The 15,428-nt window shown below is 45.5% G+C and overlaps 1 protein-coding gene across 24 annotated transcripts in view; it reads left to right on the forward strand.

Moving 5' to 3' along the window:
• Window positions 1-12,928, forward strand: part of MTMR3 (myotubularin related protein 3) — a 51,718-nt gene extending 38,790 nt beyond the window's left edge. For 5 of the 24 annotated variants that reach the window (XM_035099157.3, XM_035099150.3, XM_035099153.3 and 2 more), the window contains 6 exons: window positions 780-925; window positions 1,152-2,535; window positions 4,903-5,013; window positions 5,587-5,675; window positions 8,061-8,087; window positions 10,194-12,928. In XM_035099157.3, the coding sequence (XP_034955048.2) occupies window positions 780-925; window positions 1,152-2,535; window positions 4,903-5,013; window positions 5,587-5,675; window positions 8,061-8,087; window positions 10,194-10,365 (1,929 nt within the window). In that variant the 3' untranslated portion in view covers window positions 10,366-12,928. Of the gene's footprint in view, window positions 1-779; window positions 926-1,151; window positions 2,536-4,902; window positions 5,014-5,586; window positions 5,676-8,060; window positions 8,226-9,101; window positions 9,163-10,193 lie in introns of all 24 variants that reach the window. The other 19 variants (XM_035099159.3, XM_035099155.3, XM_088659467.1 and 16 more) reach the window with 12 other exon arrangements.
• Window positions 12,929-15,428: the final 2,500 nt, after the last annotated feature.

Consider the following 15,428-nt stretch of genomic DNA (forward strand, 5'->3'; position numbering starts at 1 on the left):
AAGTGCTTCTTGAAACTGACTCTTTTGACTACAGACATTCAGTGATCTTCAGTTAACCAATTTTGCAGCTGTTAATAATGTCAAAAAACTCTTAAGGCTTCAAGTGCGCACTCCCACATCCTTGTAATGCTGGTAATGGTCTAGCATTACATGCAGCCACAGCAAATGTCACCCAACTGTAGGGAATGGAGTAGGTTTTGTGTTATTGGGGGTATATTGCTTGAGAGGGAATGTGTGCTGAAAGGCTCATTATTATTATTATTATTCTAAAAGTATGGCTGTAAATAAGATAGCTAAATCATCTGGGAAAATGCATGTAAACCACTCTGAGCTCTTCTGAGACACAGAACGGCATAAGTGCAATACATATAATAATACAATTTGTGGATGCACTACACTGCTCATCTGGTTGTTTTAAAATAAGTTGCCATTTTAATATAACATTCTTGGTGTTGGGCGTTTGCTTGCTTTCTCAGTCCTTGCAATGATTCATCCTTTTTTGAAATAGTTTGTTCCCTTTCTTAATTAGTGGCACTGTGGTGGCTGAGAGCCTGAGCAATGAGCTGGCGGGAGGGGCTGTATCAGTTGATGGGGTGAGCAAACAGAGGCCATTCCAATGTGTCCGGTAGGGGCAAGATTCAAATGGCTGCTCTTGAATATATTCAAGATTAACCTGCGACTGCAAATTAAAATGCAAGGTCAGTCAATCTCAAACCTTAATAAAAGGATTACAGCCTTCTTAGTAGTCTGTCCGTCCCTCCTCTCTCTCTCTCTCTCAGGTGCTGTATCCTGTGTGCCACGTGCGAAACCTCATGCTGTGGAGTGCCGTTTACTTGCCATGTTCTTCCCCTTCGACCCCTGCGGATGACACCTGTGCCCCTTACCCAGTCCCAGGTTCCAGCCCTGAAGACCAGCCTCTGGGCAGGTGAGCTCAGAGTTCAGATGATGTAATGTAAGTAGATGTTTGACAGGTGAGGGAGTTGCCTCTATCGCTGTCCATGTGATTAACAAATGGCAGTTTTCAAGAGTTGTTGAGAGAGGATAGCATCATGCGAAAGATCATTATCTGCAGGCGTGATTGGCCGTTAACAGCTGATTTCTAACCTGTAATTAGAAACAATTCTCAGCAGTTTTCTTTCTTTCCTCTCAAGGCTGCCAAAGACAAGGTCATTTGACAATCTGACAATGGCTGGTGACAGCAGCGTTCTGACAACCAACCGGCGTAGTAGCGACCCCAGCCTCAACGAGAAGTGGCAAGAGCACCGCCGGTCCCTGGAGCTGAGCAGCCTTGGGAACCCAGAGGAAGACCCCTTTGACGGAGAATGTGTGAGCAAACAAGGCAGGACTCTGGTTGGAGCAGAGCTTTCGGTGGCTGTAGCAGAGGGGCAGATGGAGAACATTTTGCAAGAGGCTACCAAGGAGGAAGTGAGCCTGGAGGAATGTGTGAGGGGCGTTCCGGAAACAGCAGGTAAAGAAGGGGGAGAGGACGCCGCTCTTGATGCGGAAAGCAGGACTGAGAACCTGGACAGCTCTACTGATAACATGGGTGGGAAGACTGAACTGGATACAGCAACTTCATTAGACAATCCAGTTTCCAGCCCACAGATGGATTTACAGGGTGCTTTTGAGCTTCAAGGGCAAGATGTCCAGAAACCATCTCAGGTGAAGGAACTACGGCCTGGCTTTTTGGGCAATGCTGCAAATAGTAATAACATTCAGAGAGCAGAGGAGGACAGTGTTAGTAGGCTAACTGTAGAGGTCAAAATCCCTCAGGGCACTCCCCAGCCCAGCCTACCATTTCCTGTCCTGCATGAGATGGGAACATCAAACATGGAGAGCTCTACAGAAACTTTAACAGAGAATGCGGCAAAGACGGAACTGATCCAGAATGTCTCTTGCCATTGGCTCCATCCCATGGACAACAGTGCTGGCGAACTTTCCCACACTGTCGAAAGTCGGCCTGAGAACGAGGACTCGATAGAGCTACACAAACTGGCAGCGAACCTAAACAGGACTACTAAGAGCAGCAGCTTACATGACCCAATGCCTTCACCTTGTGCCTTGCCTTTAGCTGACTATAAAGAGATTGTGTGCAATGGAGAGCTGGAGCCTGAGAACAAGGTGGCAGAGAGCCCAGCAGGGTTCAGTGTTACCCAGAAATACCCTGCACCAAACGGACACTGTGTGAACGGGGAGGAAGGCAGGGTAAAGGCTTCCCTCAGCCGACAGGTCTCTACAGCTAGCTGTAGTTCTGCCCCGCTCCATCTGAGGAATTTGCACCACAAGTGGGTTCATGCTATTCCAGGCCGGCAGCAGACAGCAAACAGCCCGGACCAGCCTGCCCGGAGTCACCTGGATGACGATGGGATGCCAATCTATGCTGATGTCATTCAGCAGCGCCTCCGCCAGATTGAAAGTGGGCACCAGCAGGAAGTGGAGACTTTAAAGAAGCAGGTGCAGGAGCTGAGGAGCCGTCTAGAGAGCCAGTACCTGAACAGCTCACTACGTTTCAACGGGGATTATGGGGATGAAGTGGTAAGTTAAGTGACCTCTGCCATTATTGTGCAAGGAAAATGGATCCTTGGAAGTGACTCCACAACAAAAGGCTACCTTGATACATATGCCCACTTCCCCACAGATATATATGGCACATTGATAGCCAGAGGCCGGGGGTGGAGGGAACCAGCCTTTCCCTGATTCACAATTTTTTTTCTCACTTGGTTCACTGGAGATAATTCTGATTCATTACAGGCAACTAGATGAGTGCCTAATTTGCAAAGCTGCTCATGCTTTGGAAAGTGTGTGTGTGTGTGTGTTTTAGTGCCAGTAAAAATGGCAAAGCCATACATGCTTTATTTGGTTGGGGAGGGCCACTGCCTTGTATAAACATTGTGTAAAGATTTATTGATGTTGTATCAGGACTTTTTTATAGTTATTAGCAAAAGACGCCAAAGTACTGCTGCAGCAGAGACTAATTCATTCCATGTCCTGTCCAAGTTCATTGAAATGCCTACGCACCGTTTAGGCCCGTTAAAAGGTCTCTACAGTCCATGTAGATTTACATCACTATACACCAGTTTCTGCATTTTCTTTTAAGTGGCCAAGAGTCCTCCCTCAAAAGAAGCACCCCTGTTGCATCATTTTTTAACCTGTCGGTGGTTTTAAGAGGCAGTTCTTCGTGTCATGTGTTTATGAGTGCAGGTGTATGGATGCTTGAGGCTGCTTCAGAATTTTAAAAAATGCATGTATAACATAAAGCATGAAAACAGGGTCGATCGTGATGTGGCATGCAATGGGATGGATCATCAGCTGGCAGTCCTTGATCCAAATGTGTTCTGCTTACCAACGTGAGATCTGTCAGTGTGACATTCAAAGGGGAATCAGCAACTGTGAAACGGTGGTTAGTACCCAGCCAGCCATATGCCCCCCATTCTTTCCAGTGCAGCCTGGATGAGAGAGTGCATCCTGAGGGCTGACCAAAGCAAAATTGCCAGTAAGTAACCAAATGAGTCAGGAGGGTGAATAGAGAGATGGGTGGATAATTGGAAGGTAGGCTGTTGGGCTTGTGCTTGGCTCTGGATTGGCCCTCCCAAGTGATGTAGTTGTCGTCTTAAAGGTTTTGGGTGCGGTGGGAAGACATTAAGACCTCAGTTGAAACTTCATTTCTACCCTGATATATAGAATAATCCTAAGGTAGGATTGGGGAGCCTCAGCCCTGGGAGCCAAGTGGGGCCCTCCAGGCCCCATCTGTTTGCTCTCTGAACTTTACCCAGGCTACACCAGCTCTATATTGCACCCTCCTTCAGTGTATTTGTCTGACTGGAATGGATTGAGAATAGAAGAGTGTGAGAGTGTTTAAAAAGCTTATCCTACTGTGCAGAAGTAAAATTCACATCCATTGTCCACTTTTGCTTCTAGTCCTGCTCATCACTGGCACATGGCCCCTGGAATGAAACGTGGTCCTTGGGCTCGAAAAGCTTCCTCTTCCGTGTTCTAAGGAGAAAGGCTTGTCCCATAGACTTCTGCTGCATGTTGAGTAGAACTGCACAGTAGCTGGAAAACTGGTATTTTAAAAATAACCAGTGTTTTGTTTGCACAGCCTTAAACTGTCTGAAACTGTCTAAGGGATTTGGCTGACAGGAGGATGCTGCTATGAAGCAGCAGCACCTGCGGTTCTGGCACAAGTGGGGTGTCTGAAGAGTTTATTCTAGCTTCTTCCCCCCCAGCTGGCAAAGCCTGCAAGAGAAACTAAGTACCCCAGATCTCCTCTCATTTTCTTCCCATTTTTACCCAAAGGGTAAATGTCTTCTGGCCACTGTTGCCACTCCACCACTCCACTGTTGCCTCTCCCAAATTGCTTGTACACCCACAGTTGCTCTAGTGAAGCCCCACTCTGTTCCCCGTCCCCCACAACCAGTGCTGTAGAGCTTAAATAGTCTTTTCTTCATGATTGTATTATATGGTGCTCTGCATGGCGTACAGTTTTTCAAATGAATCGGAAAGCGACTGGGTCTATTCGGGGATTCCAGTGTTTACTGTTGGAGCTTCTGCAGCACCGTATTTATGCCACAGAGCTCTGTCTTCTGCTCCACATCACACACCTTTTCAAGTATCTTACCATATAGAGATAACATCAGCACCCCAATCATTGCCAAAATATATGAGCCGTGAAAGTATATTGCTATCAGATCTGCTCATGGCAACATTTGAATTTTAGCAATGAGTTTGGGTTTTCTGTTTTGCAGAACTTTTGAGGAACTTGTTAGAAGCCACCTCTCCACCCTATCCCATAATCTGATCTCTGAGCAGGAGGTTCAGAAGGATTCCCTCTTCTCAGCTGCCTAATCCATGTTCTGAGGGGTTGGGAGTAGGTTCTGTTCAGCTGTGTTTGTTTGCCAACAGACTTCAATCCCTGACTCGGAAAGCAATCTGGATCAGAACTGTTTGTCTCGCTGCAGTACAGAGATTTTCTCTGAAGCCAGCTGGGAGCAGGTGGATAAACAGGACACAGAGGTACAGGCAAAATCCATCTCCGTGGCCTTCCTCTCCCTTTTCCTTATATCGGCACCTGCTACTAATCACCTGGCACTACTCTGTATCCCTTTGGTTCTGACATTGGTCTCTTGAAACCTCTTCCCTCTTGTCCCTGTTGTCTCTAATACTGAAAAACCTGTACCTGTGTCAAAGAAGCCCCTAAGATGTCAGTTTTCTGCCTTTGGGACCTGCACTGGGAAATGATGAAAGCATTTTCCTTGACTAACACGTGGTGTGTCAGTGTGCTTGGCTTATTTAGCTATGTAAGTGTGAGAGGAAGTTGGGGGCCTTAGCTCTGTTTGTGAAAACTTGGTATTTGAGATGCTCAGTTAGAAGATTCTTCTGTTATTTGGCCAAAGATGAAGAAACAATCCTTCCTTCCTTCCTTCCTTCCTTCCTTCCTTCCTTCCTTCCTTCCTTCCTTCCTTCCTTCCTTCCTTCCTTCCTTCCTTCCTTCCTTCCTTCCCTCCCCTCTGTTTCCTTCTTACTTTCTAAACCTGTGCTGTGTTGCTTGTATTTAAGTTCTCTCTCTCTTTATGTCTCTGTTCCCAGGTGACACGATGGCTTCCCGATCACCTGGCTGCACACTGTTATGGCTGCGACAGTGCATTCTGGCTTGTCAGCAGGAAGCACCACTGCAGGTAATGCATGTAGGATGGATAGTGGGGGATGCAGGTATGCTGTTCTGCTGCCATGTCCTGGAGGGGCTCCTCTTTCTTTTAGCCTCTGGCCACTTTGCCTTTTATTTTTCCTTGATAAGATCACTCTCCCATGTCTGACCATAGAGCCACACACTGCAGTGTTATAGCAAAGGTAGACACCCACTGCATAGTGTTCTTCTTGCTGAGTCCATCATGGCCAGTGTCAGAAGGGCTTAGCTTTTGACAAGCTTTAAGAGTGTTATAAATTTTGTCAGTTAAAGTACTATTTATACCACTTTAAAGACTCCTGGCTTCTCCCAACTAATAGGAACTGTAATTTCTTAAGGGTGGAGAGAGTTGTTAGGAGGTCAGATTCCCTGGTGGCTTTGCATTGGGGCTTAAGTATGAATCCTAAACTTCCCACCAAGACACAGTAGATGGTGGTTTGAGAAGAGCGACGGAACCCTTTTGCTTTACACCTGCAGTCATTCTCTTGGCTTAAGGCATGTTGTTGGAAAATCCAAGGGGCACCTCCCTTCCAGTTAACATGTGGGGTGCGGGGCACAGTCACACTGGGAAGTTCTGTGCAAACTCCATTGAAGGGAATGGGAGCTGTAGAAAAAGCACAGGGCTTGCACAGAAGAACTTCCCAAAGAATTGCAGTGCCATGAATGCAGATGATTATCTTTCTTACTCTCCTACCCTTAATGCAGGGGTTCCCAACCTAAGGCCCGGGGGCCGGATGCGGCCCAATCACCTTCTAAATACAGCCCGCGGACAGTCCGGGAATCAGCATGTTTTTACATGAGTAGAATGTGTCCTTTTATTTAAAATGCATCTCTGGCCTATTTGTGGGGCATAGGAATTCGTTCATATTATTTTTCAAAATATAGTCCGGCCCCCCACAAGGTCTGAGGGACAGTGGACCGGCCCCCTGCTGAAAAAGTTTGCTGACCCCTGCCTTAATGGCACCCAAACTCCACTTCCTGTGGTACCTGCTTCCTTTCTAGAGCCTTGTACGTTTTTTGTACATTCCTGAAGAACTGTCTTTTGCAGAAGCTTGTCTTATTGCTTCATATCTAAGGTATTAGAAAAGTGCCGCAAGTCTGCATACACCAGATTATTATTATTTATTACCTTTGTATCCCGCCCTTCCTCCTAAAAATGCTCAAAGTTGCAAATATCAAAACGTTAAAGCAATGCAATTTAAAATAATTTTTTAAAAAACACACGTATAAAACATATAAAACAATTAAATGTAAAACGTTTAAAAGCTGTCACTAAAGCGTAATTTCAAGGTTGCCATGGCCAGCATCTTTTAGCCATCAAATGCCTTGGGTAACCAGGAATGTGTTTCAGGGGGAAGTTAAAGTCAGTAATGAGGAAGACAGGCGCATCTCACCCAAGAGGGCAATTCTGCACCTGGGGAAACACCACTGAGAAGGCCCTGTCATAGGTCAGCACCAGCCAGGTGGCAGTCAGGTATAGTGCTGCCAACAAAGCCTCCCTTACCAATGAAGCACCCCAGCCTTTTTTAGTGGGTTTGCTTGTCTCAAACTTTCTCACTAACTTGTTTTGTTTCCAGTCAAGCAGCACCACCAATAGGCTCCATGCCTCTCTTTCTTTTAGAAAAATATTCCTGGGCTTACCCTGCCAGTTTAGCACCTGGCCCATGCTCTTCCTTTTACACTGCATTCTCTGCTTCAAGCAAATGTTTAAATCACCTCAAACACAGAGGTCCTGTGCTTTGCCCTGAAGTCTGTTTGAACAGGAGCTGAATATTCCATTCTATTGCTTCATCTTCTAGCTGTGTCAAGTCTTCTTAGCTGAGAAGGCTTCCAAAGAACAAGTAGGAGCTGATTTTGAGGTTTGATCCATCTTGAGACAGTGTGTGCCATGTCCATTTCCTCAATAGTTTCCCAGTCTGATTTCTGTGGCACTCTTTATTTTATATTAAAATCAGAGGCACGTGTCTCATATCTCACCACCACCACCAAAAAACCCCCCAACCAACAACAACAAAACCCAAACCAGTTTATTTCCTACAATAAGAAATGATGTTTCTCAGTGGAGGCCATGCACTGTGTTTCTGCACGTGTCACTGTTCTTGCCATGCCTACTGATTGGAGGAAGGTGGGTCCGAAGAAAGATGCAGAGATGCAGCAGGGACAGCCTCTTCCATTGCTGGGCCATTGTTGGGCTTGCAGGGGCCATTTAACTTCATTTCTCACAGCACACTAACATTTTTTGTTTAAAACATAGCTGTATATTACCTTTTTCAGGCTAGCAGGAAAAGACAGTGGTCTCATCTTGCCATTTCTGGGGGGGAAACCACAAACCCTCTGATTTAGTCTCCCCTCTGAGCTTTTTCTCCCCTCCTTGCAGGGACCCTGACTGTGTTGATCAGACCCGGTGAGCATTTGGAACAGCCTCTGCTTGCATTTCTCCGATAACCTCTTCAAACTAACCTTTGACTCCCTCCCCTGCACTCTTCTTGCCCATAAATCGTTACACCTAAGACGAATGGTAGCAGCCCAGTTGGATATCGAGGTCTGTGGGCCTCTTTTCACATTATACTAATAAGCCTCTTTGTTTCATACTCCATACTGCAACTTTGGCTAACATGCAAGTGGCTTATCTCCAGTGAGTATTTCAATTATAAGAGCAGGCAATTTCTGTGTACTGAATGGTAGCATCCAGTTTGGTGGAGCGGAGACACCCTCCTGATTACCTGTATCACTGCAGCTTACCTGCTAGGGCTGCAGCAAAGGCAAGGTGTCCACCCTGCCCTGGCCCCATCCAGGTAAGCTGCAGTGACACCAGTGTCAGGAGGGCAGCTCTATCCCGCCACATCTGCCACCACTTGTATATAGAAATCAACAAATTATTTTAGCCTTTTTCTGTTGAATTTGGTATTACAGAGAACTGGCAGCTGTTGGGGAGTTCTTGAGCAGCACACAGAGAGAACCTTACCAATCACTTCTGAAATAGCACAAGGGTGAAACAGGCCTTATTGGTGGGCTAACGGGCCCTGAGTAGGGGACAAGGCAGCGTGAGCATTAAGGTCTCCTCTGCTAGCCAGGTGGAGTAGAGTCTCTGAGAAGGAATATGACTATGACACTGAGGGCCAGGAGTCTGGCAAAAATCCTGAACTGGGTATAAGAACATGCGTAGGGACTAAGTGATCCCTTTGCATGAGATTTGAACAGATATACCCAGGCAGAAAATTCAACAATTAGTCTCTCTTTTACATAATGTCCAGGAGTTTCTCTTGAAAGGAAATACTTAGTCTTCTTTTGGCAGCTAGGTCTTGCTGTGAACCATCACCCTTTCAGAATCTTCACCGTGCGGGGAATTGAATGGCTTTTTCAAAGAGTGGTCTGTCTTCACTGCCTTGATGTTTTCACTCCTGCTGTTCTCTCTTAGAGCAGTGTTTATTGGAGTCCATAAGACGACTTCCAAACCACCAGCCCAAGTCTAGCCCTGAGTGAGTGATATCTAGAGGTTGCTTTGCCATGCTGGAAAGATGAAAGTTCGTGAGATGAAAAATGGCGGTTTCCCTTTGCTTGTTACATCGACAGTTAACAAAAGGAGAAACCACACCCTGGCAGGAACTCTTTAAATAAAGCCAGTTGCCTCCTATCTCCCACTATTATGCTACTGGAGAAGAACAGATTAAACCTGTCGTGAGGTGCAAAACAATTCTTACTTAATTCTTACTTAATGCTTGCCTATATTTGCAAGTTAAAGATTATGAACCAGGGACCTTTTCCGCTGCTCAGAGCTCCATTTGGGGGAAAGCAGGTTTGAGAGCAGAAGTGGGAGGTTGTGGGGTTCTAGTTGCACACAGGACCCCATCCCTGCCCCAAGATGCATGTGCTGTTATGGCCCTGCTGTGACTGACAACTGACAGATGTGTCAGCTGCTGCATCCCTCATTCACTCAGTATGTGGGCTGCATCTTTTCTGGCTGCTCACTGCGTGGCTTTGCATGGTCCCCATGGACTCACATTTTCTTTGTGCTGAAAGACAGTGTTGCTGTAGTTCCCTTGAGCTTCAGCTGGCTCACTTCTGGCTTATGTAGGCTTTTTTCTTTTGGGGGGAGGAGTTGACTGGCTTGCCAGTCTTCAAGGCTCGATTCTAGTTAACTTCTTTTTGGGAAGCAACAGCCAGGAGCAGACGGAGACATAGCTGAAATATTCCATTGCACTGAAGATAGGCACAAAAGAAAGTTGTGGCTCGGTTACAGGCTCTTTCCACCCCTCCAGATCACCATTTCTGGACTGGCATCATAGCAAACATCACCATCCTGTGGCGCTCTGACCCACTGCAATGTGCAGGGGGGAAAGAACTTAACCCTCTACCACCCAATCTGCTCTTTGGCAACTAGGCCAAAGGCTGCCCCCCCCCTTTTACCCTTTTTCTGCAAGCACCAACTTAAGACATGTACTGTTGTGGAAACTGCATTCCTGAGTTGCAAATTTACTGTAATTTCTTCTCTTCCTGTTCCTGACTGAAGGAATTGTGGGAATGTCTTTTGCTCCAGCTGCTGTAACCAGAAGGTGCCGGTCCCCAGCCAGCAGCTCTTCGAACCCAGCCGGGTCTGCAAATCCTGCTACAGCAGCTTGCATCCCAGTAGCCCCAGCCTTGACCTCGAACTGGACAAACCTATTGCTGCCACCTCAAACTGAGACTCCAGCGTGGAAGGAAAGCTGGGAAGAGACAGCACCACCTCTCCCTGCTAAGCAGATACGCACATTTCTCTGCTGACTGAAGCTGGTAGGACTGGAGAGAAGCCTTGCACTCTGGAGTTGGGAGGAGAGATGATGACATGCTCAGAGGGACAGGATGCTGGGCCAGTACTGGTGGAGCAGAAACCCCTCCTTTCCAGCTGTTCCTCCCAGTGTCATTTTCATCCACCTCATGTAAATTTTGTGTGGATTTTGCTGGAAGACGAAGAAAAGAAGGTCTGGAATCTTCCCCGCTGGCATTTCTGTTGCCCTGCTGTCGGAACTGTGCTGCAGACGGATAATTCCACCTTGCTGTGAGAGGAAGGGTAATCGGTCCAGAGACCTTGTGAATACCTTTTAGCGTCAGTGCTTATGCTTTCTTTTTTCCAGTCACTCCTGTTACTTCCCAACAGCAACCTGCTGTTTGGGAAGTTGTTGCTGCTAGAAGAAATGGGAGCTGCCTTCTCAAAAAAAAAAAAAAAAAAACCTCTCTCCCTCTCTGTTCTTAGAGTGGGCTTAGTTATCCTTGCTACACGAAAGGGCAGGCGGGGGACGGAATTGGTTGCAGCTCTCCACATTGGGCAGTCCTTTGCTGATGTTGGCAGACTTGTGGCTTAAAGTAGGCAATGCCTGGACCACTTTGGCTAAAGAAAGTGTACGCTTGTTTGAGGGAAGTGAAAGGGAAAGGCCATTCCTGTTCAGGGTTGTATTTTTAAACTGGCACCTCAGTGTAAGACTCTTGTACATGCAATTTGTTTTGAAGGAACTGGTGTTTGGGCTTATTAGTAGCTATTAAAATGCTATCCTTGCCCCCACTTTTTTTCTTTCGTAAAAAAAGATAGTTTACACAGAAGGCAGAGCTGCTTCGCTGCACTGGGAAGGCTGCATGCAAAGTCAAATAATACTGTCGGCCAGGCTCCCCCTCTCACAAGGAGAACCCCAAAGCAAATGGGGGATGGCTTTGATTTGTTGGTTTTTTTTCTACAGAGGAGAGTCAGCGAAAACTGGTTTGCCAAGGCCCCAAACTAGGGCATTTTAAAAACTGCCCCCCCAAATATGTAAAGATAAAACTCACTGAAATAAAAAATGTGCCCCTTACATTAAAATCACTTTTCTACTGCTGTGCTATGAAGAGTTTTGAGTCCCCCTATATTTATTTTAATATCGTCTTCCCAACCCAACCCTGCCAACAAAAAACCCCTTATAGGTTTTGCTTGGTGGGTGTGAAAATAAATACATTTTTTCTGCAATTCATTTGCTAGGGGAAGCTGAAGCAGCTTCTGCCTAATATTCCACCAAGTAGTGATGTGCCTCTATCTTCCTTTCCTTTCCTCTGCCCCAGCCTGTAGAATTTGACTACTGAACATCTTTCCCTTATCACACAGCTGCCACCACTTGAGACTGCCTCAGCTTGAGATGTCTTCCTCATGGCACAAGTTCGTAGGCAGCACTGAGCTCCCTGTGGTTCTTACACATTGTGTGGGCAACTGTACCCAAGCCAGCAACTGCCGGGAATGTGTGGCAATGCCATTAAAGCCCTTCAACCATACCAAGGGGGGCTGTGTATTAATAGCAGCATGGAGGAAGAAGAGAGACTCCAGGGAGGTCATTTCAAGCAGCAGTGGTGTAATAAGCAAACCAATCTTCTGAAAAGAGATTGCAAACTTAGAATTAACCTATTGCCAAGATAGGGCAATGCCTTCTAAAGTGACGTTTTAGAGTGTATTGGAATACCTGATAGAAGAAAGCCCTGTCAGCAAACTTTTGTTTGTTTCCCTGTTCTCTGTGAAAAGGTGTGTGTGTTGATTACAACACAGTCATACAAAGGAAGCATTTGGGAATGAAAATCAAGCCTTTCCAAGAGGCATAGGAAGAGACTTTGCACCTTTTCAGGCAGCTTGGGGGATGTACGTAGCTTCTTTGTACTCCTTTCTTCCAGCAGGGAGAAGGGGCAATACAAAGCCTGGCTCTAAGTTGGCTTTTGGAATTTTAATATGAATTAAAATGCCATGGGAATATGCAGCAAAGATGCATAGCAATCTTTTTTAAATAGAGGTGGGAGTTGGAATGGAGTAAATGGAGTTTATCTGTACTTATCCATTAAAGTGGGTGAATAGAGAGATGATTTTTGAAGGAAAAGCATAATTGTGGCAGTGTGGTTTTAATGGTACAAATAGATGGTGAAAACAAGGTTTAATATTCTGCAGTTCATAACGACAGGTGCCAAGAGGTTCTGATACGGGTTTTTTTTGCGGGGGGTGTCTGTGATGTACAGTGTGAATAAACGCTTGCAGCTCTTAGTCTTTTTGATCAATGAAGCACTTTTTTATTAATATTTTATTCTTTGTATGTAAAGCAGGACACTCGCGCCACATAGCTGTATAAAACTCTTCTCTCCTGAAGAGGAGCGCAAAGTTGCTCCTTTATATTTTTCAATTTTCTTTTGTCAAGAGCAAGACGTAAATACTTTAGAATTGTTAAATATATAAATAAAAGTGAATAAAGTTTAGAATTTTGCATGGGAGCACTTGCTGACCCACTTCCTACTTTTTTTTAACTTCCCCACCCTTCCGTAAGCTGGAGAAATGTGCTGCTACGTCTTTTTTCCTTATCACTGGTTTGGGCAGGGTGGTGGCAGTGGCAGTGGCACAAAGCCTTGTTTGCCTTTGGAAGCAAGTTGACCTCTTGAGGGTTTTACTAGTATGAGATGCCCCTCCTCCTGTTCCTAGGCAAGAGGAACCAAAAAACCTTTCAAAACCTTCTCGTGTATATATATGCGCACACTGTGTTGTACAAAATGCTGCCATGCATGTGCTATGAGAGACACTGGTGTACTACACAGCTACATCCCTCATTGTTCACACAAGAAGAGGACACTGCATCACCAATTGGGTATTCTGCTTGAGGTGTGTTTGCTACCTCAGTGGCAGGCAGTAGGTAAGATCTAAAGCATTAAATGACTTTCTCTGCACTCCCAGTTTACCATATAAATCTCCCAGATTACCATATAAATCTGCTAACAGAAGCAGAAGACATCAAGAAGAGGTGGCAAGAATACACAGCGGGATTATACCAGAAAGATACGGAGATCTCGTAAACCCCAGGGAGCCAGACATCCTGGAGAGTGAAGTCAAATGGGCCTTAGAAAGCACTGCTAATAACAAGGTCAGTGGAAGTGATGATATTCCAGCCGAACTATTTAAAATTTTAAAAGATGATGTTGTTAAGGTGCTATACTCAATATGCCAGCAAGTTTAGAAAACTCAGCAGTGGCCACAGGATTGGAGAAGACCAGTCTACATCCCAATCCCAAAGAAGGGCAGTGCCAAAGAATGCTCCAACTACCGCACAATTGTGCTCATTTCACACACTAGCAAGGTTATGCTTAAAATTCTACAAGGTAGGCTTAAGCAGTATGGGGACCCAGAACTCCCAGAAGTGCAAGTTGGATCTTGAAGGGGCAGAGGAACCAGAGACCATTGCAAACATGCGCTGGATTATGGAGAAAGCTACAGAGTTATAGAAAAACATCTACTTCTGCTTCATTGAGTACGCAAAAGCATTTGACTGTGTCGACCACAGCAAACTATGGCAAGTTTTTTTAAAGAAATGGGAGTGCCTGATCATCTCATCTTTCTCCTGAGAAATCTCTATGTGGGACAAGAAGTTACAGTAAGAACTGGGTATGGAACAACTGATTGGTTCAAAATTGGGAAAGGAGTATGACAAGGCTGTATATTGTCTCCCTGCTTATTTAACTTATATGGGGAAGAAATGGAGGCAGTGAGAGATTTTACTTTCTTGGGTTCCATGATCACTGCAGATGGTGACAGCAGTCACGAAATTTAAAGGCGCCTGCTTCTTGGGAGAAAAGCAATGACAAACCTAGACAGCATCTTAAAAAGCAGAGAAATCATCTTGCCAACAAAGGTCCATAAAGTTAAAGCTATGGTTTTCCCAGTAGTGATGTATGGAAGTGAGAGCTGGATCATAAAGAAGGCTGATCGCCGAAGAATTGATGCTTTTGAATTATGGTGCTGGAGGAGACTCTTGAGAGTCCCATGGACTGCAAGAAGATCAAACCTATCCATTCTGAAGGAAATCAGCCCTGAGTGCTCACTGGAAGGACAGATCCTGAAGCCAAGGCTCCAATACTTTGGCCACCTCATGAGAAGAGAAGACTCTCTGGAAAAGATCCTGATGTTGGGAAAGATGAAGGGCACAAGGAGAAGGGGACGACAGAGGAAGAGATGGTTAGACAGTATTCTCAAAGCCACCAACATGAGTCTGACCAAACTGCAGGGTTGCAGCCTAAGTGCTTGCAAATTGGAAAGGTTCCTGGGGTTTAAACAGAGTCTCTTTGGTTTGCAGCAGATAATTATATGGGCAAAGACAGAGCCTTCAGTACTTACTAGTTGGGATGCATACACACACACACTGCTTTGGAACCTATATAATTTAACCCTGTTAATATCTGTGTGTGTTGACAAGTGTACATGAAATGTAACTGGGAGGTATGCAGATGTCCAATGGAGGAGCCACATTCCAAACTTTTTGACACACTGCTGTGCTGCCTTTTCTCAAAAGCACTCAGTATTCTATTTATGCCCCTTCTGAAGATAAAACAAGAGCCCCACAGTTGGATCATGTCAAAGGTACATCTAGTCCAGCATCCTCTTTCCAACAGTAGACAACCAGATGCCTCTGAGAAGCCCATCAGCAAGCCTTCACTCACTATTTCTGAGCTGGTATTGAGGCATGGCACCTTTGAACTTGGAGGGTGCATGCAAACCATCACAAATAGTTGCCACCGATAGCCTTACCCTCCATGAATTTATCTAATCCTCTTTAAAAGCCTTTTAAGCTTTAGTGGCCATACAATATCTGGTGGTATCAAGCAAATTCCTTTCCAAGCAATTTCTAAAGCAACCATTTTCTGTATGCAGAGAACTTGTCACACTCTGAAAGCAATCTTCTGCCACTGTCCTTGCAAGGGAAGATTTGGTTTATATTCCATAATGAGC

This window comes from Zootoca vivipara, chromosome 16, assembly GCF_965207765.1.
Source record: "Zootoca vivipara chromosome 16, rZooViv2.hap1.1, whole genome shotgun sequence".
NCBI classification, from domain to species: domain Eukaryota; kingdom Metazoa; phylum Chordata; class Lepidosauria; order Squamata; family Lacertidae; genus Zootoca; species Zootoca vivipara.